This window comes from Eubalaena glacialis, chromosome 17 (assembly GCF_028564815.1).
Source record: "Eubalaena glacialis isolate mEubGla1 chromosome 17, mEubGla1.1.hap2.+ XY, whole genome shotgun sequence".
Taxonomy (NCBI): domain Eukaryota; kingdom Metazoa; phylum Chordata; class Mammalia; order Artiodactyla; family Balaenidae; genus Eubalaena; species Eubalaena glacialis.
Window position 1 is genome coordinate 13,388,892 of NC_083732.1, and position 25,925 is coordinate 13,414,816.

At 35.6% G+C, this 25,925-nt stretch overlaps 1 protein-coding gene across 2 annotated transcripts in view; it reads right to left on the reverse strand.

The window, feature by feature from the left end:
* The window catches only part of ARFGEF1 (ADP ribosylation factor guanine nucleotide exchange factor 1), a 138,755-nt gene that overhangs the window by 47,826 nt on the left and 65,004 nt on the right, over window positions 1-25,925 (reverse strand). For both annotated transcript variants that reach the window (XM_061172124.1, XM_061172125.1), the window contains exons 7-14: window positions 25,112-25,222; window positions 12,710-12,885; window positions 11,627-11,760; window positions 8,149-8,383; window positions 4,438-4,537; window positions 4,181-4,320; window positions 3,963-4,071; window positions 3,110-3,311 (exon numbers count right to left, since the gene is read on the reverse strand). In XM_061172124.1, coding sequence (XP_061028107.1) covers window positions 3,110-3,311; window positions 3,963-4,071; window positions 4,181-4,320; window positions 4,438-4,537; window positions 8,149-8,383; window positions 11,627-11,760; window positions 12,710-12,885; window positions 25,112-25,222 — 1,207 coding nt within the window. The remainder of the gene's footprint in view (window positions 1-3,109; window positions 3,312-3,962; window positions 4,072-4,180; window positions 4,321-4,437; window positions 4,538-8,148; window positions 8,384-11,626; window positions 11,761-12,709; window positions 12,886-25,111; window positions 25,223-25,925) is intronic.

The following is a 25,925-nucleotide window of genomic DNA, read 5'->3' on the forward strand; positions in this document are numbered from 1 at the left end:
CAAATGTCACCTCTTTCTTTCCAAATCATTTACTTTCTACTTTTATTGTTCCAATAATTAGTTTGGTACCTCATCACCATCACCTGGGTATTGCAAGAGTTCTTAACTGGTCTCCTTGTCTCTTGTTTTGCTCACATTACAATCCATCCTTCAGGCGGCTGGCAAAGTCATCTTTCCAAAACAGAATCTAATGCTGCTGTTCCTCTGCTTAAAATCCTTCCACAGTATGCCAATGCCAAGAACAAGACAAAATCTCCTTTACACAGAGAATGAGGCCCCTGTAATCTGGATTCAACTCGATGCTCTCATCTCACCTCCTACTTCTACCCATCTCCCCCGCCCCTGCCACGCTGAATAGTAATAGTCCTCAAATGTTCTCCCTTTCCTCTGTGCTGCTGCACATGCCATTCTCTTTGTCTGAAATGTCCTTCCCTGCTCTGTCCTCCTAATGATTCCCCTGTCAAGTCCTAGTTAAACCGCTGCCACGTACATAAATTAAAGTCAAGCATTTTTCCCTGAGATAAACACAATCTCTGCTCTGTAGAAGCTCTCATTCTAATGGAAGAAAAAATTTAAAATTATAACAGTAAAATTATTTTAAATTTTTTATAAATTAAAAAATATATAATAGTAAAGATGCAACCAATAATGTATCCACAAAGTGAGAAGACAGCACAGCAGAGGAAATGTCTAATTAACAGAGATGATCATGATCTATTTCCTGGGAAGGTGACTGTGGAACTGAGCTTTTAAGAATGACTACATCTTTTATAAACAGTCAGAAAAAACATCCCGGACAGAGAGGAAGAGGTCATACTAATACATGAGGGCATAAAGCAGCGTCATATTATAATAAGTAGCTCTGCATTGTTGGAAAAATGAGGTGAAATAAAGAAGCGGCAGATGATCTAGCTTAGAGTCCAGCAGATTTAAATCATGACGGGTATTATATGCTATTACAAGAAGCTGTGGCTTTATCCTCTAAGAGGAAGAGAGGGGAGAAACAGAAGTAGACTTTCATTCAAGAAAGATTACTCCAGCTAAGTGTAAGAAAAGACTAGAGAATAAATAAGACCAAAGAAAGGCAAGCCAATTAAAAGAGCATACTAGTCAAGGCACCAAATGGTGACGGTTTGACTTGAGCGAACAACTGGGAGACAAAGAGAATAAATTGCAGAGATATTCAGGAAGTAGGATCAGCTGGATTTAGTGACAAATTAGATCTAATGAGGAAATCTAAGGTAATTCCCGGGATTCTGGCTCATAAACTTAGTAGCGTGCTGGGGTTACTAGCCTGAATGGGAAATACAGAAACAACAGGGTTTTCTGTTTGTCTTTTGTTTTGGGTTGTACTGGGGAGTTGATTATGGAGACTGATAAATTTGGTTGTGGACATGCTGAGTGTGAGAAGCTATGCAATGTCCAGGGGAGATGTCCAACAGGCAATTACAGATGAGTCTGGAGTTCACTGGAGTTTTTATGTTAAAAATAACACTTGGGAACTGTGAGATGTTACCATATAGTAGCTGAAGTCATGAGAAAGAACATGATCATCTAGAAACTACAAAGAAAAGGGCTGAGGGACAGACCCTGGAAATGTTGAGATGTATGCCCAGGATGAAGAGCCCATAACAAGACTGAGATGGCATGGTCAGAAGGTAGGAGAGAAGGACAGAGTGGTGTCATGAAAGAAACAGTCGCGGAAGGGTATCCTGGGAGCACAGCACTCTCATCAGGGTGTGAAGCAGAAAGCAAGCCGCGTGGCACTGCAGGAACTGGAGTGGCGCTCCAGAAGAACAGTGGAGGCAGGGGGACGTCTGCTCTGGGGCCCTGGGAGGACTCCCTCTCACTCCTAAGTACTTCGAATTGAGCGGTCCTACCTCGGCAGCACTCTGTACAACACTCCATTATGGACTTCACACAGTACTATAAAAAAATATATTTTGCCCATACTTAGACTGTAATCTTGAATATAAGGACCAGTACCTTCATGGTTCTTGGCACACAGTCCCAAGTACCAAACATGTGTTTGCTGAGTGACCAGCAGAATTTCAAAATGAGTATCTGTTTGCACATACTAGACTTTGAGACCCCCAAAACAAGGGCTGTTTCACTCATCAGGTTTCCCCAGCACTTTGCATAATGTCTGGAACAGATGGGACTTTGATAAATACTGACTGAATAGCTAGAATAAATGAAGTATTGATGGCTATTTCCTGAGGCTATTTTTAAGATTTTATAATTTTATGACAATGAATATGTGTACATTTTATCAACTTTTTTTCTTTTACATTATCAGTGAAAAAGGGCACAAAAAAACCACTGCTTAAGACTCAGGAAGAAATGCTTTACAGCAGAATTAGCAAGCCAAGTAAAAATATAAGAGAATTTTTTTTTTTAACAGTTTAGATTCATGGATCTAGATTCATGGAGAAAGGCCAGCAAGTTCAGTTTTCCTCATAGCATCTCTTTGAAAGAAGAGGGGGCAGTAAGAGGAAGGAAAGCAGCACGGTATGATTCAGACAGGAAAAAGTCCAGGAGTAGGATGATGGCACACAACTTACTAGGAAAACTGATTTCACAAGATCAGGGTCTGGTAGAGTACCCAAGTTTGAAAAGGAGGTTATCACCTTATTGACGTATAAAAATTCAATGAATAACGATAAATCAATAACAAGAGTAGCACATTTGTCACTGAAGTGGAGAAAATATAAAACCTGTAAAGGGGCAACACGAGCAGGAGAAGTTCCATACTTTAAATCTGAGTTATCATCTGCTTGGGGAATATAATGCAAGATTTTATAACCGAGCTAAATAAACAGTGCAAAACTGCACAGAGGATGTTTGTCAACAACACATAAAATATAGTGCAAAATTAATGCACATTACAAGGGTCTGTTTGGGCTAGACTGCAATGAACAAGGGGAGCTGACTAAGGAGTCACTAGAAGTCTTGATCCAGGAGAGCTGTGCTCCATTTTATTCTCTGAAGGGTGTTAATAAGAAGGGACTAAAAATAATCCAAAAATGTAAAGAAACCCAGGATAAGGGTGGCACAGTACTGGCAGAGGGGTATTCAATAACATTTCTCCTTAAAATCGGACACTCACAAATCTATCCCTTGTTCTATTATTTCTTTTTGCTGCTTTAGGACTTCAAATTGTTCTGGATTATCAGTGCCAGACATCTGTGTGCTGTAGCTGCCTATTCCTGATGATGATGTTGACTCCAGGGAATTTAAACTTCCGTATCTGTTTATTGTCTCAGGGTGTTTCACTTCACTCGTCTCCTGCTCTGAGGGTTTTTCCTGACCTGTAAGTAGAAAAACTGATTCAGTAAATTATTCTGTCAAAGGAAAAAAATTTCTCAAATAAGGCAAGCTATTTCAATGTTGCTTAGATAGCTATTTAATACAAATAACATATTAGGTGCCATAACAGATAATACATACTTTGATATTAAAACACACTGCAATTAGTACAGGTACAACCTGCATCATTAGGAGTTCTTTTTGCAACTACAGTGCTGAGTATCCACTGGGTTTCTGCTCTCAGCTCATGTCTCACAAGGAACAGTTTTCCCTCAAAGGACTAAGATAACACCAGGATAGCCCTGCAGCTATGAGTTTTTCTCTGAGTAAGGGTAAACGTCAAACATAAATGAACAGTTCAATCTTCTTAAAACATTTTTGGCTTTTATATGTTTCTTCTATAATTATCCTTTAACAAAGTTGCATAAACATGATTCACTTTAATATGATATTCAAAATACTTTTAGGAAGATTTAGAAAGAAAAAAGTTTGGATAACTAAGCTGGGAAATGCATAATTTTAAGTTCGTTATTTAACTCATAGAGAACGCTTCTTCATCAGCTAAATGAATAAAGATGTCAGGAAACTGGCAACTATCCTCCAAAGCATCATTTACTTAAATGACAAAGAATTCTACTCAAATGTCACCTTACCAAGAGTTGTCTGAGAGTTGGGATTCACATACTGATCCTTACTCCATTCAACCATACACTTCAAAATTGACACTAAGCATTCTAAACCTTTTTTCCTCAGGCTCAGTTCCTACAAAATAATTCATAAAGAGAATAAAAACAAACAAAAATCTTTTAAGGAAAATACACAGCTCCTCCTTGGCAAAGTTCAAATTTCAAAATGTTTTTAAAGTTCTTACCTGAACATTACTCATACCGAGTTCTTGACTGCCTCGTCCTTGAGCAATTTTTGATAGATCATTTACTAGTCTTTCAAATATGTTTGCTGCATTTAAGTCACAATCATAGTTTACATAAATATCCACTACACTCTGAGCATCTGTAACAGTACAATATGTTAATTTTAGGCAAAATTAGGCATCTAGTATATGAATATATTTGGCCTTTTAAACACCCCAGTAAGAAAGAGATAATAAAGAAGAATAATTTCAAGTACCTGCACAAATCCTTGTCAATGTCTGAATAACCATCCATTTGTGGTCAAATGAGCTGGTAGAAGTCTCCAAAATGTATAGGAAAATTTCTTTAAAGAACACCTGTGATTAGGGAAAAACCTCCATTTAAAATATTGTTTATAATTCATATATGTGATCACTTTTTAAATATCCCAAAGCTGCAGAGCAAAGATCAGGACCCAGGGTCCTGGAGTTCCACTCCTGTTGAGTTCCATTTCTGAGACATCAGGACTTAACTTGGGTTGGTCACTTACACTGGCCCTTGCAGTAAAGAGCTGTACTTCACATCACTGTATTTTGTTATCACACAGCCACTACAAAAGAAATCTGCAAAAATTTGGAGTTCTTCTGGGAGATTATTTCTTAAACACATTTACAAAACTAATAAAACTCCTATTTCATTTTTAATCCCCCACAGAGCATAAACTATATTCTGTTCATCAGTTATATTTTTCAGACATTATAGTACGGGGCAAGCCTAAGCGTTCCTAGATTTTAAAGTAACTGACGTTGTCATCTACACAATAGAAAGGATCTAGCTCCCATATACTGTTATATTTTTATAATTACTCACACAAGTGGGAATCTCTTTTGTCTGAAAACTACAAACTATTTCTTACTATTCTTTACACCAAATAATGTCAGGCACAAAGGATTTAGTCAACCTCATTTAAAAAATTTCTATTTAAGAGCTAAGAATTTTCAGATTCATATTTATTTTGGAAAAATGACTACAACTCAAGAGTGGATGAGTGAAAAGGAAAACCTAAAACAACGTATTAACATTTATGGAACATATGTATTATGAATACAAAAATTCATATTTGTAATTTTAGACTACCAACATCTTCTCCCTCCCAAAAGGACAAAATACCCTTGTGATGTGCTTTTCTTTCACAGAATTCAACACATTTCTATTACTTGCCTAATGTCAGCATTTCCCGTAAGACTGTAAGCTCTAAGAGGGTAGAGACAAGGTCCCTCTTGCTACGCATTGTGTCTACACTGCATGGCAAATATAGGAGGCATTCAATACATATTTATGGCCACAATTCTCAAACACTGCACCAAGTCACCCCAGAATGCTGCAGCAAACTCAGAGGGATGCCATGAGAATTTCTGAGGAAAAATTCAGAGAGAAATACATCTGCTGGATACCTCAAAAAACTTCACAGTTTCAACATCAATTAGATCACACGACATTCCTTTCAACGACATCATTATTTTTGCAAACCTGGGGTTTAGTGGTTGCTATGATAAGAAGCAGGTACTGCATGAAAATCAATGAAGGAAATGAGGGTGGTAATGTCCAATTTGATTTCAAGGTCTGAGAAGTTTGCAGTGTCCTATAGGCTCATACATTCCAGTAGTCAGTAACTGTTGACTATTTAAAAATGAAATAAAAACATTTTTTCTTTCAATTTATGTGTGCTTCCCTCCATCCCCCCGCCCTGCCCCCAAATGCAGACTTCATTGTTAAGAAAAATACTTGTTAAGTTGTTTGGACCTAACCGCTTAATAAATGGAACTGTTAGGTATTTCTTCTGGAGTAAAGTACACCATGAAAAGATTAGAAACTCTAATGGTGCCACGGATCAAGAGAATTTGAAGCTCTCTGATTTATGGGATAAATAAAAAAAACACAGATTTGGAGAAAGAGGGGGGGAAAAAGCCTTTAGCTACTGTCTACAGGTTATCAAACTGCACTAATATGCAAAAGCCTATTATAGTAATTTAAGACACCATGCCTATCAACACGGGCTCTAAGAAAACCCAAAATTCTAAAGAGTTATAGAGCACCTATCACGTAATACATGTAAAATAACAGTTCTATCATAAGCACTTTGTCTTCACATAATTTCTCTTGAAAAAGTGTGTATACACTGTATTTTCTGAAATAGATATATAAGTTAATACCCAAGGAAAAACTGCATTATAAAAACTCTAAGATTCATTCTCATAAGATGAATCTTCACGTAACAACAATCTCAATTTTGTTTTGCAAATTTAGGTTTTCATATGTTGGGTTTCCTCCAAGTGGAACACAGCTCATCTTGCATTTGAATATGTTCAGTACTTTCAAAAGCATATCTATATTTACCTTGTTTTATCCTCATAATCTCCCCATAAGGGACAATGGAGGTTGAAATAAACCTGATCTCTTTAAAAAAAACAGAATATTACTACAACAATTTTAATGAGAATCTACCATCTATGAACAGACAGGAAATTTCTTAGAAGTATTTCCCTTTAAATTCATGCTTACAAAATTTTTGTATATCAAATTTACTTTACAGAAATAGTAATCACAACTTAAATGATTTTTATGATATCTGGTTCCATAAGAATTTATACTTCACACAGTCATCTAAATAGTACTTAAAGAAGGAGAGTCTCAGAGAAGTAACTGAATGCACAAAGTCTTCCAAAATTCTCTAATGTCAATTTAAATGTCTCATCATCGAATGAAACACTTTTGGCTTGTTACAGAAGCAAAAGTTCCACAAGTTTTTATTTTAAAGTCTCTTTTATTTGTAGTTCCTGAAGATAATGAGAAAAAACTATCTAAAAATAGTAACTTCCTAGTTTTGCCTTGCATTATTTTAACACACATATGGCAAACTTCTAAAACTTGACAACATATATGCACCAGAAATTGTTTCCTGTCCAAAAATATGACCCAAATTTTTAAAATTTTCACTTAAAATACCAAGACCTTATTCTGTCTCATTCCCATAATAATGTTCCACATGAATTTTAATAGATACTGTAGAACCTTTATAATAAAGGATAATATCAAAACTCTGGGAAAATAATCTTTTATCTTTCCTGTGAGCTAATGAATTATTAGTCTTGAGTTAGGATTAAATATAAAAGTTAAAATGTAACCTGCACATTATATCAAACATAATATATAGGCAAAAGTTGACTAGCATAAAAGTATTTCTAAAATATACCATGTCCCAACCAAAACAATATTTTAACAAAGGACAAGCTGGAAAAAAAAATCCATTCAATCAGTAAAACAAAGTACTGTTTTTAAATACTGAATTATTTGAAGGTAAAAACAAAAGACCAAGAAACGGTACACTTGCACAATACATGCATACGTGGTTGGGAGATTCCCTAATTTCATTTTGCTAAGGCTCTGGAAATATTTTAGAATGACATAACTGTTATTCTAGTTCCAAAGATGTTGAGAGAAAACTTTAGGAATATAACAATAACAGATATATTGGAAAAAAAATACGAAAGTTAAAATTTCAAATGTCCTAAAATATAACTCCTCAAATATAATTCTTCTTGATCGCCTCTTTGAAGTACCAAAAACTTAAATGGCTTAAAACCATGTAGACAAAGTATTTATTTAGAGCTTTCTTTTAAGATAACCAAGTTCACTATTACCTATGATATACACAATGGCTAAATTATTGTGAGGACCAAATTAATTCAAGACAATTAAAGTCATTCATGGAACTACTTATTATACATTCCTTGAAGGCAGGAGCTTATGTCTTAATTTGATTTTGCATTCTTAGTGCTTACCTAGTGCTTAGTAGTACTTTGTAGGCACATGTTACATGATAATACACAAATATTATTTCACATTCTAAAAAACTTTCCAGTGTATTAAAACATGATTTAATATGAAACAAATGAAATAGGCAACAATGCTTAAATGCAGAACATACCTCAATCTGCATCTTCAGATGCGTCTTGAAGTTTGACAACAAAGTAAGAAATATGGAAAGGGAAAGCTCAAAAACCTCTGGAACAGAAGAAACTCCATTTTTTGAGAGTGCAACACACAGATACTGCTTAATAGCATTAATAAACATCTCATTTGTCCTGAAAATAGGTCCTGCATTCTGCAGAATGGATAGAAGTAACTGCAATGAAAGTATCTTGGATCGTAACTCATGAGACCTAAAATAGAAAAAAGAAGGCACAGTGTATGGACAAGTTTAGCAATACGGTAATAATAAGTTGTTCCAAAGATATTTCCTGTAGCACATAATTTCACAAACCTTTACATGGAAAGAAACAGAAAACTCTACAACATAAATAATAAAGTACAGTACATAAATAAGCTTAGCCACTAATAATGGGTAGTTCCACTGATGTTCTCCTTCTACCACATAATTTCATCAACTTTTTAAATGAGAAAACAATCACTCACACATATTTAACATCAACCTACTGTTCCTTTGAACAAGAAAAAAAAAATTTAAAGATTTATGCCTTGTTCCTTTCTTTCACAAGTATATTTCACTTTTTAGAAATCAACATGAACTTCTCAGATTAAGGGCCACATTTAGTATAAATAGGTTCCAATGTACTTTTTTCCTAGTTATACTACTCAAAAATCCTAAACACTAATAAAAAGTTTTGGTGCATTACCAAACTAAAGCATTGCTTCAAGCTTACTTTTTCTGTAACCATCGAAAACTCTTTAAAAAAATACATACAAAGAGGCTTTTAGAATACTTGTACCTCTTGGTTGCTTACCCATTTATTCTAAATACGTATTTTTATATAATGAAAAGCTGAAAAACACATTTAAGCTTAAATTGAAAATTGCATTTTTCTGATCAATATACTGTGCCACACTTCTGATCACTATCTAGAAGTTTAATGATTAGATTTCACAAATACTATTTTTCTACCATCGAAACAGGTTTTTTAAGCCCAAGAGACCAAGGAGATTGATCCCAGGCAAACTTTTCAAATGCAGAACACATTTAAATGCTCTAGCAGTTGGTTCTTTTCTTTATTCCAAATTGTACTCAGTCACATTTACACCGCATAGTAAACTTAATTGCTCTTGATTTCCACCTTAAAAATTTTATGGTTTTAAGTGTCAAGTGATTCAAGGACCTAAAACTCTAACAAGGAATATTTAATTTTAGGTAAATAGGAATCACAAAAAATACTGCCATCTTTGAAATAAAACTGGAACCAATAACACCATTAATACACAGTCATGTTTCCAAGATGCCTATGCCTCTGAATCTAAGAATACAGAAACAGAAAACTAATACGTGCAGCAAATGCAGTATTACAAAACAAACAAACAAACAAACCTTAGATAAATCAATTTAGAGAGAGTGGGAGTAAGACTTTGAATAATAGCTATAGGAAAATATGGAGTGGGCCAGGTATTCCCCCTTCACGTTGAGGCCTTCCAAGGCTTATCCACTACTGCTACTTCCTTAGTCTACCTCAAATTTATCACCCTTTTTGCTCAGTTCCAATAGAAACTAAAACCCGCAGCTTATCATTCTCCAACACATGGGTTTTCTTATAAGTATGTTTTATCTTTGTATCCACAGCATCTAACAAAATGCCTCGTTAGTATGTGCTCAAAATAATTAACGGATTCATTCATGCACTCATCTCAACATTAAGTATCTACTATGAATAGGGCATTAATCAATGAAGAGATGATCAAATGATTGTCTGATAACACAATAAAGTATACTTTTGACAGGCAAAAGAAGCTGGAAATTACAGGTCTGCAGTTTTTCGTGGGGTAGTTTCAAATTACCATTCAAGCTTAAAGAACATTTCCTGGATCATCATCTTAGCAAGGCCACAAAATATAAAGAGAAGCAAAGACAAAAAGGAAATTATATAAAGATCATTAATTTTGGCAAAAAAATCATTCAAGATAGAAAACCATATATTCTGGAAAAAGAACAGTTTCTAGGGGTGGAAAATTTGATCTCTTTCAGAATTCAATTCCAATATTTAATGACTGGTGGTCAAGAAGGTCTTCTTTACGTTCAAACAAAATTTCCTAATATCTCTGACTTAAGCCCACTACGTAGGAGGATAATTTACATTATTCGTCACAATAATCTTTTGTAATACTAAAGGTCTGATTTGGGAAAACTAAACATCTGAGGCTTTTAAGGTCACCAACATTTTTAAATCATGGCAAAAATGGCCTTCAGCACTAGCACCAAATTCTAAAGTTATTTTCTCCTTAAAGTAGGTCTTCATCAATCCAGAATGATAGGTCAAAATTGTCACTCCCCCCCCCCATAATGAAAATAAGAAACTGAAAAAATTTCAAATATATTCGTATAAAATATATAGGCTATAATCAAGTTTATATTGTAATTCGAACAACCTTAATCCTTCTTCTGTAGCGTTTGTATTTTCAAAATATTTCTGACTCTCAGGATTTGGGCCTAAAAAGATAAGAGTTTCAGGCTTCTGGGCCTAAAAGATGTTTCTCACTGAATCAGTGCAATGTGACAAAATAAAACTGTAGAAAGTATAACAAATGTGGTTTCCCAAAACTTCTAAAGTTTTTATTGTAACTGTCTCCAGTCTTCCTTCTCAGTTGACACTTAGAAACTGAAATGCTCTAGAGTTTTAAAAATGAATTTCCCCCTATTTCAATATCCCTTTCTCAAAGTCACTCAGGCCTCTCCAAGCTGACTTTCTCCAGAAAGTTCTCCTAAAACTGACATGCTATATAATACATGATGCTGCAACATCAGAGGAGCAGGGCTCTTGAATAACTCCCAAACTCAACCTCGAGCAGAAAGTACTGCACTGGAATCATTTAAACAGAAAGATTATATGACAATTTATGACTTACAAAAATGGCACTTACCTACCGTTTAAACTAATATAATTGATGGAAAGCAGACGAGTGACGCCTATGTTAAAGTATTTCCTGCTCCCCACGGGAGAAAGTTATCATCTTAGGGCATTTTTTCAGACCTTAATGAATATGTTATTATCTTTCATTATGACTTTTAAGATTTATTTCTCTTAGGTTTTATTACCTTTCAAGTAGTAGCTTTCAGAAGCCTAGCATGAGGCTACATGTAAAGGGCTACATTAGTTCCAATGTTACGTACAATATTAAAATAATAATTCATTTAATCATTCAATACTTTTTGAGCACCTACTATGCACCAGGCACAATTCTATAATGCTGTTGGTGTGCTTTTGGAAGACAGTGTAAGGTATCTACTCTAGCAATTTTGAAACTCACTGTTTTTTAGTACATGTTTTAAAAAGTAAAATAACCCCAAAAAACATTTTTGAAGGTCCTAAAAGACAAAAAGAAAAGAAAACCCAAAGACTATCTTACAGTAAGGCTCAAGATTAAAAAGCTGCATTTGTCAGGCAGAACAGCTGAGGACTTACTTTGGATCTGGTGGTCCATCCGACAGTGGTTTCATTGACAGTTTACACAATGACCTGAATACTAGAAAGGCATCCTTTTGTAAAATGTGGGAAAACTTAGCACCAGGTGAAGGTCCTGAAGAATTTCCAGATTCCTAAACAAGTGAACACACCATGTAAATAAAGGCATTTGCCAGTGCAAATCATTTCAGCCTTCTATATATTTTATTTGATTCAGTTATATGTGGGGTTCTACTGGAAGGAAAACTAGATGAGGAATTTGCCATATTGTTTTTCTTTATTGTGACATGCTACCCCCATCCCCAACAATAAATACCTTAAAAAATGCATTCTTTTAAAATATTCCCTCTTTGCCACCAAACTCTTAAAATTTACCCATTTATATTATTACTAACAAAACCTAGCACATCACGCTGTGACAAGATACCTCATCCATGGCCTAAACTATGCTTTCCACTACCTGTCACTGGGTGTTTTATGTTTTTGTCCTATTTTATTTTTTATCTACTCTGCACAGATAGACATAAGACAATGGAGACTGTTAAGGCAACATTTAAAAGTTATTAACTGATAAAGGTCAGCAAGTCCAGGAAAACTTCCCCCTATGTATGGGGCAATGATTTAGGGTAGGACTCCCTTATCTAAAAAGATAAGGAAAAAATACACAAAATATAGGGTAGGAAGGATGAGGAGGACCCTATCACTACCACAGTATGGATTTTATTGTACTCCTGAACAAAGGTAAGATGAAGTTCTCTAGATTTCCAGAAGCTCTTTCTCCTCCTAGTATACTAGAATTATCCTATAAATATGTGATAAGAATGTTCTTGTTAAATGTAATTTGAATGCGGGAGGAGGAAAGATGTGAACACATATGAGACACACCTTAGAGTTGGAAATATAGCTATCAATATTTTAAGGGAATAAAGTGCTCTGATTTATATCAATGGAAAAAAAAAACAAAAACTTTTTATTTCCTCAAACTGAAATCAGCCAGCATTATCAACTGGATATATTCACCACAAGGTGTTGGTAGCAGCCTATCAATTTGTAAGATTAAGAGGATTTTTCCTCTATTTCTACCTGAGTATCATTGGAAGAGACAGACAATCTGTCATCAGGTAAGGACGGTGTATATGCAACAGAAATTGGTGTTCCTGGAATTCCATTTGCTTGAATATTTTCACTGTCACTACCATCCTCTATGGTTCCAATGTTGCCATCTGCACTTGCATTTATGGTAGTCCTTTCTCCCATATCTAAAACGGTAAGAAGAAAAAACATGCAAACATATTTAACTTAACTGAAGTGCACTGAAAAAGCATAGACTATTTAAAATGAAACAGTGGCAGAAAAGCAATGTGAAGTAAGATGTATTGGCACCACTTAAAGGTTAGCATACTGACTAGTAAGTATGCATTTGGAACACATCCAAACATGATCCTTAAGTAGCTCTGGCACTGGAACACACTCAGCTGATGAAAGGCTAACAGAATGTGCCAAAACAGAAGCTTACTTTTAGTCTATATTAGCATTTACTAAACTGAGTCCTAATGAATGCTAATGCCTTAAGATATTAAAAGAAATTCTTCCAAAAAATTCCATTTTCAAATAAGTTTGGAAAATGATGGAAAATAGGTATCTTTATCATAGCCTTTAATTTGCTAATATGCATTGAGTTCTCCAAAGGGGATATACAATACGCAGTGTTTCCAAAATTTATTTTACCACGAGACCCCAACCCCCTTTTTAGAATACCTACTAATACCTCTAATAACATATATTCTTTGGAACACAACTATGGAAATAATGGCTGTGAATATTCTTCAGTATGTCACTCTGAGTAATCTTACTTGTGATTAATATACGCAGAAATAAATGACTTCTAGTAGAACAAACATAGACAATGCAAACAATACCAAGTTTCAGAACTACTCTAGGTGTAATGTATGTTACTTTAAAAAAGAAAACTTCATAGCAGCACTATTTACAGTAGCCAAGATATGGAAACAATCTAAATGTCAATAGACAGATGAATGGATAAAGAAGATGTGATTGATATACACATATAAAAACATTCCAAAAATGGAATACTACTCAGTCATAACAAAAAATGAAATTTGAAGCAACATGGATAGAACTAGAGATTATCATACTAAATGAAGTCAGTCAGAAAGAGAAAAATACCACATGATATCACTTGTATGTGGAATCTAAAACATGACACAAATGAACTTATCTATGAAACAGAAACAGACTCACAGACATAGAGGACAAACTATGGTTGTCAAGGAGATGGGAGAAAGGGGGAGGAAGGGATTGGGAGTTTGGGATTAGTAGATGTGAACTATTATATCTAGAATGGATAAACAACAAGGTCCTACTGTAAAGCACAGGGAACTATATTCAATATCCTGTAATAAACCATAATGGAAAAGAATATGAACTAAAAAAAGAAAAAGGAACACATACATGTCTGTGGCCATAACTCAGTAGCTATCTGGCAGGAAACTGCTCCTTTCATGCTGCCAAGTAAAAGAAATTACAGGCTAGCATGAGGGAAATACAATGTACTAGAAGGAGCACAGATTTTGGAATATGAAAGACCCCTGCTGTTTCAATCATGTCTCTACCATTTAACTGGAGAAGTTATTTCACCTTCTTCATAAGGAGCAAAGATAATAATGTCTATGAGGAATCACCAAAACACACACACATGCACAGTACATAAAGAACACAATTGGTTCTCAATAAGGGGTAGTAGCTATTATTAATTTTGCTGATAACTGATAACATGTGCCCAATTTTTTAACTGATTTGAGTAATGAAAGGAGTGTACCTGGTAATACGCTAATGTCTGACACACTAAATACTATTACAGCTTTCTATATATATGTAAAGAATGCTTATATATATGTAAAGAACTCTCTGGAAGAAGTCACAAAAATTTAATAATGATTATCAGAAACTGATGATTGTTCCCCAAAGCACTTATTCCCAACCTTTTTCTCTGTACCCAATTACACCTCTTTCCACTGCCCCTCCTCCCCCTTCCCTTAATAAACAACTTCCACCTTCTACTTAAGCTAAGCAGATAATTTAACATAGGCGTCCTTACTCTTCCTCACCTACCATAAAGTTCCTTAACACCAACAATCATCTTTTTCTTCCCTCTCGTTTCAGGGAAAAAATAGTCCTTCCCATTTCTAAGGTGAATCATTCATTCACCCTCAAATCCATCTCTTCTTGCCTTCGGCAGTGTCCTTCTCCCCTGGATATTTTCTTGAAACATTACATTTTCAATTTGTGCGCATGACTGGCTGTTCCCCGATACTCAACCAACACACTCACATCCTCTCACTCTAAAGACACAACCTTCCTTCAACTCCTGCCACACATCAGCTACTGTCCATTTTTCTTTTCTAAATCAAATTTCTAAAGAAATAATTAATATTCATTGATAATACTTTCCTTCTTAGGAAATTTCTCAAACGAATTGAAAACATTCTCTTATTTTATTTTCAGGCTTTGAAGCCAGACATCTTTGGGTTGGAGTCTTCACTTTACCACTTCTTACAGGTTAGCTTAATCTCTCAGTGCCTCAATTTTCTCATTTGTAAAAAAGGGAATCGTAACAGTACCTAAACATCCCAGAGTTTGGGGAGGATTAAGTGAGTAAACACAAGTAAAGCACATAAAATCATTGGGGATACAAAGAAAGTACTTAAGAGTTAGATATTATTATTCTCTATGTTTTTTTCCTCTTATTCTCCCTCTAATTGTCCCCTAAACATAAGTGCAGACTTCTGTTTACAAGGTGGTGAGTTGAGCCCACTAATTTACCTTCTCCTTTCACAAATCCCACTGAAATTACTAGGGAAAAAATATAAACAAGAGAAATAGTCTTTAGTAGCACTGGAAAACTAAGGAGGATATAATCAATAGACCAAAATCTTGAAGGAATTTCTAAAAATTAAGATAAGTTCATGGGAATTCCCTGGCAGTCCAGTGGTTAGGACTCGGTGCTTTCACTGCCATGGCCTGGGTTCAATCCCTGGTTGGAGAACTAAGATCCCATAAGCCACGCAGCACGAACAACAACAACAACAACAACAACAACAACAAAAGGTTCGGATGGAGGAAGAAGGGAAAAGCCAATAATGTTCACATGCCTGTGACTGAACACATGCAAAGGACAGAGCTACCTGAGAAGTGGTTGAATTGTACCATGTGGGTTCCAATATACTCCAAAGCCTAGATAGAATGCCAAGGGCTATGTGGTAGGAGGGAAGAGAGCTTGGGAAACCAGGCCAATGTCTACCAACAGAGCTGTCAGCAGCCACAATCATCTAGAATGTATTTGAGCTCAGCCTGTTAATTAAAGTGGAGGATTTGCTTGGTAGGTCTCTTAACCTAAGAAGTAGGGCAGGAGGGGAGACAGCAGTATCCCAGCTAAGGGAGAAGAGACAGTGCTGCAATAAACACTGAACAAGCTAGTACAGCAGTGAAATCTAAAGTTCTAGGCTTCCACTCTAACCACCTGTTTCTACTTAACTAATGCTAAATAAAGCCCTAACTGAATGAAGGCAGCCTAAGATTTCCTGGCAAAGGCTGGGAGAATGGGAACAAACCAACAAGTTTGAAGAACGCCCGCCCCACTCCTGACCCTGAGGCTAGAATATATAAAATGTTGAAACAGCATTTATCCCAAGCTTCACATGGCTTCAGTGCGTGCGTGCAACACAGCCCAAGGACCACCAGGATCACCCTCTGCTCAAGGGAGGCATCTGCTTCTTTTAGTTAAGTTCTCAGCTGGGAAATAAGGTCTGCCTTTGGACGGCAGTTACCTGGCAGACTCTGGAGAGGAAAGCCTCATGTGAAATGGAAAAGCAGTGCACGGAATTACTGAGAAAGCTCTTTATATACTGATCAAATCTGGTCTTTCTATTCTTTAAATAGACAGAAATGTAAAGTCTATGCTCAAAAGTAAGGACAAAGGTCAGCAATCTGAGCAAATGGTTTCCTGGTGAAACATTTTACAGCTGGAACAATTTTAATTAGTACTCCCAGAGATGTGTGAAAGAATACTGCATCAATAAATAAGCGCAAAGCACTATGAAAAAAAGGAGCTCAAGAAAAAATAGGGGTTCTTGGAGACAAAAACAAAATTACTGAAATAAAAAACATACACTGGGAAAAGCAGTATAATGGACATTAATGAATAAAGTATTGGAAAGCCCCTTGTAACATTTTCTCTGAATGTAGAATCATAAGACAAAACGATGGAAATTAGGAAAGACTGTCAAGAGCAATAAAGGATAGGATGAAAAATACTCAACAACTGTATATCGTGTGCGATGTGGAAAGGAAGAATGGAAAGAAAGAGGAGAATTAATAGCTAAAAACATAATAGAAAAATCACTAGAATGATGAAAAGTTATGAAAAGAATTCAACAGCTAGCCCTGATTTAAAAAACAAAAGTAAAATTACACCCAGGCACACACACAAAAAGATAAAGAGTATCTTTTAATAAACTAGAAATACAGAAAACTTACTAAACTTGATAAAAAGTATCCTCCAAAACACAAAAGCAATCATCAAAGCAATCATCAAACTTATGCGTGAAATATAGCAATAATGTTAAAAACAAATGAGGATTCTTGCCACCATTAACCCTACTCAACATTTTCTTGAGGTTCAAACTAATGTTATATAACAAAACCGAGAGAACAAAAATGAAGTGTAAATATTATAAAGGAAGAAACAAAGATAAAATACCATTACTCACCTAGAAAACCCAAGATAACCAAATGAAAAACATTTAGAAACAATTACTAAACTTACTTTTTGAACTTAATGAACTGGTTCTAAACTTTGTGTATACATTTAATAAAATGTATAAAAAACTGATGGGGAGGGACTTGCACTATAAAGATCAACATATACAATAAAGTTAAAATATTTTAAACAATTCAACCCTGGATAAGAATAAACAGCTCGGGGCTTCCCTGGTGACGCAGTGGTTGAGAATCTGCCTGCCAATGCAGGGGACACGGGTTCGAGCCCTGGTCTGGGAAGATCCCACATGCTGCGGAGCAACTGGGCCCGTGAGCCACAACTACTGAGCCTGCGGGTCTGAAGCCTGTACTCCGCAACAAGAGAGGCTGCGACAGTGAGAGGCCCGCGCACCGCGATGAAGTGTGGCCCCCGCTCGCCGCAAGTAGAGAAAGCCCTCGCACAGAAACGAAGACCCAACATAGCCAAAAATAAATAAATAAATAAATTTATTAAAAAAAAAAAAAAAAGAATAAACAGCTCACTGTAACTGTACAGAAAACTCCAACAGAACCATTTTGGATAAAACTGGGATTTCAAATTAATTAGGAAAGGAAGTATTATTCTAGGTTATAACTAGCTATCTAATCTCATACCAAACAGAAAAATAAATTTCAGATGAATTAAAAATTTAAATTAAAAAAATGAAAACAAAAGTATTAGAAAAACATGGTAGAATATTTTTATAATCTTAGGGTGGTAAAATCCATTCTAAGCAAGACAAAAACAGAATCACAAAGAAAAAGGCTTTATTTGTTACATTTTTTTGGGTATGGTCAAATACCTGCTGAGAACAGTAACAATAGAAGCAAAGGTAAACAAAACAAAGACTGACTGGGGAGAAAATATTTACAATACAATGAACAAGGGTTAATTTCTTAAGATGAAGAAATCTTGAATTAAGGAACAAAAACCCATCAAGAGGGAGGGGATATGGAGATATATGTATACATACAGCTGACTCAATTTGTTGTACAGCAGAAACTAACACAACACTGTAAAGCAATTATACTCCAATAAAGATGAAAAACAAAAAAAAAGAACAAAAACCCAAAAAACTGAATGGAAAAATGGGCAAAAGATAGGAATAGGCAATTCAGAAAAGTATAAATAGCCCATAGACACTCAGCTGCACCACATGAAATTGCCAGTATTTGACCTACAAAAATAATGATTGCTTCCTATGTTTTTACCATGCAAATAATCAAAGAAACGTAAATTAAAACAATAAGATATACTCCATCTATTAAAGGGATGTTAAACAAAGTACTGTATATAAATCTTAAATGTTCATACATCTTGGTCAAGTATTTCTTACCCTAAAGAAAAGTGCAAAATGATATCTATAAAATGAATGCTCCATGAGAGCCATGCAAAGCAAAAACTAGTAAATAACCTAAATGCTAGTATTAATAGGAGATTATTTAAATAAATTATGGACCACCAATATAATTAAGTACAATATGACATGAAAGGAAAACGATAATTTAGTATGTGACAACAGTAGATTATAAAACAGTAAGTACAGTATGTTCCCATTTATATTTAAATATATGAATGCAGACATGCATGAAAAATATAATTAAAAAAACTTTTTAAAGAGCAAAAAACATCATATCAAGGTCAGAAGACTTGGGCAAATAAGGAACTGAGAAAATATTTGTAAAATATATCACAGAATCCTAATATATAAAGGATTCTTTGAAATTATGGGGGAAAAAGGATAAAAACCTGATAGAATGAACAAAAGACATGAATAGATGACTCCCTAAAAAAGATATACAATGGCCCTCAAACAAAACAAGATATTTAATTTCACTCGTGGAGAAATGCAAATTAAAACCAAAGTAAGATACAATTCTCACCTATCACGTTGGCAAAAATTCAAAACCTTAAACTCCACTGGCAGCTTGGAGAAAAAGGCACTCTTGTATGTTGCAAGTTAAGAGTGCAAAACAATACAACACCTACGAAGAGAAATTCAGCAAAAGCTAACATACCTTCACATTCATTTACCACTTGACCTAGTAATCTTACCTCTTTGAATTTGCCCAGAGGATCAATCTCCACAAATATGAATACAGATATACATGGTTATTCACTGCAGCTTTATTTGTAATAGCAAAATACTGGAAACAACCAAAGTTCCTGTCAGCAGGGGACTGGCTGAATAAACATATACCCACATAATAGAGTATTATGCAGAGAGCCAAAAGAAAAAAGAATAAGAGAAATCTCTATCAACTGAAATAGAGGGATTTCTAGTATACATTAGGTGAAAAAAGGGGAAGAAACAGAAGATATACAGTGTTCTATCAAAAAGAAAGAGAAATAATCATAAGTATTTGCTTACTTCTCTGGGAAACACACACACACACACACACACACACACACATTATAAACCAGGGGTCCCCAACCACCCCCCCCCAACACCCTGGGCTACACAGCACGAAGTGAGTGGTGGGTGAGCGAGCGAAGCTTCATCTGTATTTACAGTCGCTCCCCACTGCTCGCATTACTGCCTGACCTCTGCCTCCTGTCAGATCAGCGGCAGCATTAGATTCTCATGGGAGCACGAACCCTACTGTGAACTGCGCGTGTGAGAGATCTAGGTTGCAAGCTCCTTATGAGAATCTAATGCCTGATGATCTGACGTGGAGCTGAGGCAGTGATGCTAGTGCTGGGGAGCAGCTGCAAATAGATTATCATTAGCAGAGAGGTTTGACTGCACAGAGACCATAATAAATTAATTGCTTACAAACTCATATCAAAACCCTATCAGTGAGTGGCAAGTGAGAACAAGCTCAGGGCTCCCACTGACTCTGCAATATGGCGAGTTGTATAATTATTTCATTATATATTACAACGTAATAATAATAGAAATAGGACTCCCCTGGTGGTGCAGTCGTTGCGAGTCCTCCTGCCAATGCAGGGGACACAGGTTCGAGCCCTGGTCCAGGAAGATCCCACATGCCGCGGAGCAACTAAGCCCGTGTACCACAACTACTGAGCCTGTGCTCTAGAGCCCGTGAGCCACAATTACTGAGCCCATGGGCCACAACTACTGAAGCCTGTGCGCCTAGAGTCTGTGCTCTGCAACAAGAGAAGCCACCACGATGAGAAGCCCGTGCACCGCAACGAAGAGTAGCCCCCGCTCGCCACAACTAGAGAAAGCCCGCGCACAGCAACGAAGACCCAATGCAGCAATCAATCAATAAAATAATAATAATAATAATAATAATAGAAATAAAGTGTGCAATAAATGTAATGCGCTTGAATCATCCGAAACCATCCCCCTGTCCCGGTCCGTGGAAAAATTGTCTTCTACGAAACCGGTCCCTGGTGCCAAAAAGGTTGGGGACCGCTGTTATAAACTACAAGCTTATGAAAGTGGTTACCTATAAGGCAGGTCAGCAAGGGAAGAAATGGAAGGAAGAGTTCTCTGAGTAAATATTTTATATAATTTTTATTTTGAATCATGTAAATGTTCTTCAATTTAAAAAGTTAAATCAATAAAATAGTTAATACAAGTAACTTCTGAACACAGTACTCTCTTCATCCTTAGTAAGATATATTCTAAGGACACATATGATTGCAAAGAAATCTGAACTTTAATTAATCAGCTTGTTCTTGGTAATGGCACACTGTTTCTGCAAATTTAGGTTTTCACTGTGGAAAAAGAGACACAAGTATGAAATGCAGGAAGATGAAGAGAAACCTTGTGGTGCTGGATGTGAATTGGAACTAATAATATGCTCTTGTGATTGTATATCTCCTGTTTCTGTTCACTGGAAAAGACTAAAAGTAATAACACCTCAGTAGCAATGAGCATACCTAGTACCTAGGCCTTGGTCTCTAAATACAATTGCCCACTAAAAAGAATGACTCCTAAAGAACTTGTTGATTCCAGGGCTGGGACAAGGGAAAGCTGAAGGTGAACCTAGAACATCTTACTGTTCCAGAAAACAAGGAAATGCTCAAAGACTAATGCAATCACATCAAAAGGACACAGGGGCTGGCTTGAAGGGACTCCCACTGGCCAGATCCGGAACAAAAAATGATGACGGTAAAGGATTATAACACACTGAATAAAGGGAGGTGCTCTTCTACATATAAAAATGTTAATTAATATTAGAATTACGAAATCACTATATTGCAATCCATGTAATATCTAAGGATCATCAAGGGATTTTATAACCAGTAAGTGAATGGATCTTGATATGATCTCAAAGTATCACTCACAGATTACTTATTAATTATAAAGGGGAAAATGTTCCCTTACAATGAAGAGAGCTGGTGGTCATCTTCAACCAGGTGATCAAACATTATCACCAACAGGGGGTAACTTAATTATGCACCAATTTATATGATGTAATAAGGAATACCAACATTACCTATGCAGTATTTTCGCCAAATATGTTTACTCTAAATCAAAATAAGGAAACCATCAGATCAATTCAAACTGTGCAACATTCTACAAGACAATATTATACTCTTAAAAATAAAAGTAAATGTTATGAAAGATGGAAAAAAAGGCAAGAGGACTTGTTCTCAACTAATGAGACCAAAGAGACATAATCAAATGGAGCAAGTGTACCTAGAATGGGTCTTGGACTAAAAAAAGGAAAAAAAAGGATAAAAGAAACACATTTGGGGACAACTAGGAACACTTTAAAGTGTATTTATATTAGATATTCTTAAAAGAGTGTTATTTTTCTTAGGTGTGAAAATGGAATTGTGGTTATGTATGAGAATGCCCTTATTCTTAGAAGATATATGCTGAGTTATTTTAGGGGTAAAGCGTCATGTTGTATATAGCCAACTTTCAAATGGTTCAGCAAAGACAAAACACACACACAGGTCTACTTGAAGAGAAGTAAAACAAATGTAGCAAAACTGTTAATAATTAGTGATCTAGAAAAGGACCTACAGTTTTCACTGTACTGTTCCTTCAACTATTCTCTAGGTTTGAAAGTTTTCTAAGTAAAAAGCAGAAAAATGAAAGAACTTTCACTTCACACTCTGTATTCATATGTATTAGAGACTGGCAAAGGACCAGACAGTAGACATTTTAGGCTTTGCTGGCCATATTATCTTTGTTGCCACTACTCAACTTTACTTTTGTAGTGCAAAGGCAGCCACTATAAGCAATACATAAACAAATAAGCATGGCTGTGTTCCAATAAAACTTTATTTACAAAAATAGGTAGGGGGCCAAATTTGGTTCATGGAACATTATTTTCCAACCCTTAATATACATTATAAAATTTTAAGAGAATGTGTGGGTACCTAATACTTTATTTCTTCCCTTATTATAAGTTTATGGTTTTTTGAAAAATTCATATTCCCCAAGACCATGCTCTCTTCTTTAGCCTCTACACTTTCCCATTTGGTAATCTACTTCGAGCACTAATTTTAACAGAATGACTCCCACCTATAACACCTGCCTTGATATCTCTTAGGCCAGAGTTCTATATTTCCATTATATATTTCATAAACATTTCCACATGAATGGCACACCTGAAGGTCAAATGCAATGTCAAAATAAAAATTAGTACCTTTTTTCCCACACCAACATCTACTCCAATAATTCTACCAATAGTACTACCACCCACTTACCCATTTAGGCTCAAAAACTGGGAGACTGCCTGTGCAGAAAAGAGCTAGCATAGCATGCCTGAGACTGCCTATCCTTAAAAGGCCTGCTTGCAAGGTTGGCTCTTGGCTGGAACCTTGGAACTTACACTTTGGGAGGATTCTCACTCTTCCCAGAACTAATAAAAGTGGCTCACTGTGCCTCAAAAGTTTGTACAAATAATGTGGCTTATGCTGGAACACCAGCTTTCCCTCTGGGAATCTGGAATTTTGGTATATACAGATAGAGAGTGCCTATACGACCGGCTCCCCAAAAAAACTTTGGGCACGCAGTCTCTAAGGAGCTGCCCTGGTAGACAACACTTCACAATTCAATGCTTGAGGAATTAAGAGTTTTCCATGTGACTTCACTGGGAGAGGAATCCTGGAAGTGTGCACCTGATTTCCTCCAGACTTTGCCCCATATGCCTTTTCCCTTTGATGATTTTGCCTTGTACCTTGACTCACCACATCACAGTGGTGAGTGTAACTATATGATGAGTCCTTCTAGTGAATCACCAAATCTTGAGGTAACCTTGGGGACTTTTGACACAGTTTTTATTCTCTCTTTCACCTAGATTTCAATCAGCTGCAAACTCTTCTTGATTCAACTTCCATTATCTCACTTCTCATTCACTTCTTCCTCTCTATTTCCACTGTTACTGTCCTATTTAGGTTTAGATTACTGCACTGGTCTTTTACTGGACTTCATATTTCCCTACTTAGCTTCTTAAAACATTATTCTGATTACTTCATCTCTTAGTTCTAAAATCTTCAATGGTAATTTATTCTCTCTTAGAACGAAGTCCAAAATCCTAAAGCTGGAATTTATAACCATCCATTGGTTGGCTCCAAACTACTTCTTCAAACTTATTTTCTACCATATGACACCACATACTCTACACTTCAGCCAAATCACCACCTGCCAATTCCCAAATCATTCTCTCTAGACTTTAGCTAACAGTTTCCCATACATCAAACACCACTCCCTATACCTGCGTGAATATCTATACAGTCTAAGTTCAAGTGTCACCTCCTACATGAGGCCCTCCTGGATAATTTTAGCTAGAAATACCCATTCTTTTTTTTGAATTTTAATGGGATTTTAGCTATTTCTTTCTAATGGCACTTATCTTACATTCCTATACTCCAGAACCCGTTTCCTCCAGAGCATGGTCTATTTCAGATAAACTTTTGTGTCTCCTTACAGTGCCATACAATTGTATGTGCTTCATAAGTATTCGCTGAATGAAAAGATGAATGAAAAATTAAGAATGCAATCAGATGAATACTTGCTTCTAGTGTTGTACTAAAGAAGGAAATATATTCTTAGAAATGACGTTATAAATGGAAATCAGGCATGGCTGAAATAGTACTATTCTCATTCAAGAGCCACACTGTACATTTAATCATATTTCTAGAAGTACATGTAGCAAGGTACTATGCTTAGTCCTGTGCAAGATACCATGAATTAAATAAGCTTCAGTGGATTGGTCTCAAATCTAATCCTATCTATAATAATATTGTTCACAAGAAGTGTGAGTGAAACTCCTAACAAACTTTAAAAAATTTTCGTAATACAATCCATATGCTAGGACCTGCCCCTGTATCAGCTATGACTTGGGTCATGATAATAAAGGTATAAGAAATCACGGTTTTTCCAAAGATACAAAACACTAAAAACCAAATCAATTTAAACATTTTCTAGTTTATAAAGTTTAACACATTTAGGAGGATGGAAAATATACCCTTGCCCTTCTCCCAGCAAACATAAAAACAAAAAATGAAATGGTAATCAACCTTTTTTTTAATGGGGTGGGGAACAGTGGGTTTTTATAAACAGATTATAACTGAAACTAGAGAAAAAGGAAGTACTCATCTATAACCAAAGAGATTTAAATGTTTTTTCTACACACAATTTTTGCCTTTTTTGTTTTGCACATTATAAAACAGTCCCCACAGTCACATGAAATAACATAAGACAGAATAAACTAATTTCAAGTCAAATACTCTACCTCCAACGATGACGTTCACCATTTCTTCTACAATGCTCTGCACGATGTCTCGTGGCTTTTCCTCACAGTCATGGTTTTCTCCATCATATAATACATCATTTTTAGATAATGCTTTAGAAAAGAAAAATTCAAGAAAACAGTATTTTAGGTTTTTGGAAACTTTTACTAAACATGTATAATGAAAAAAATCTAAGAAATTAAGAATAAAAGAAAAAAAACAGATATATGAAACTAGAAGCAATTACATGTTAAATCTTCAAAACTTTTAACCAAACCATATTTTAAAATATTTTATCATTTCAAGTCAATTTCAACAATGATTCGTTTGACAAGCTATTAAATGACTATTCAACTTAAATGAGTTTTCTAGATTATTCATTTAAGAACCAAAACTTTTAAAAGTATTCTGAATGAAACATTTCTAACATGTCCCACACTTATCAAATAATACTAAACGTAATTAAAGCTTGTTTTGATTAATTAGGCTCACCAGTAATAACAAGCTCATCATTGTGCTCTAATATAATGAGGTCCTTGAAGAACCAGAGACAGGGCTATCTGAGCTCTTCCTCACTATTTTTTCCCCAACACACTCCACATATCCAATGTAAAACTAAATTTAGTAAGTAAAAAAGAATTCATCTCTCAATTTAACATTAATCAAAACCAGATATAACTACCAATCAGAACTTCTGAACACACAAGAAACTAATAAAACTTGATATTCCCAGTTAGTTTGTAGCGACTATTGCAGATAAAAATACGGTTTCCCCGGGATTTTCTGAAATGCTGAAAATATCTCGGGAAGGCTCAA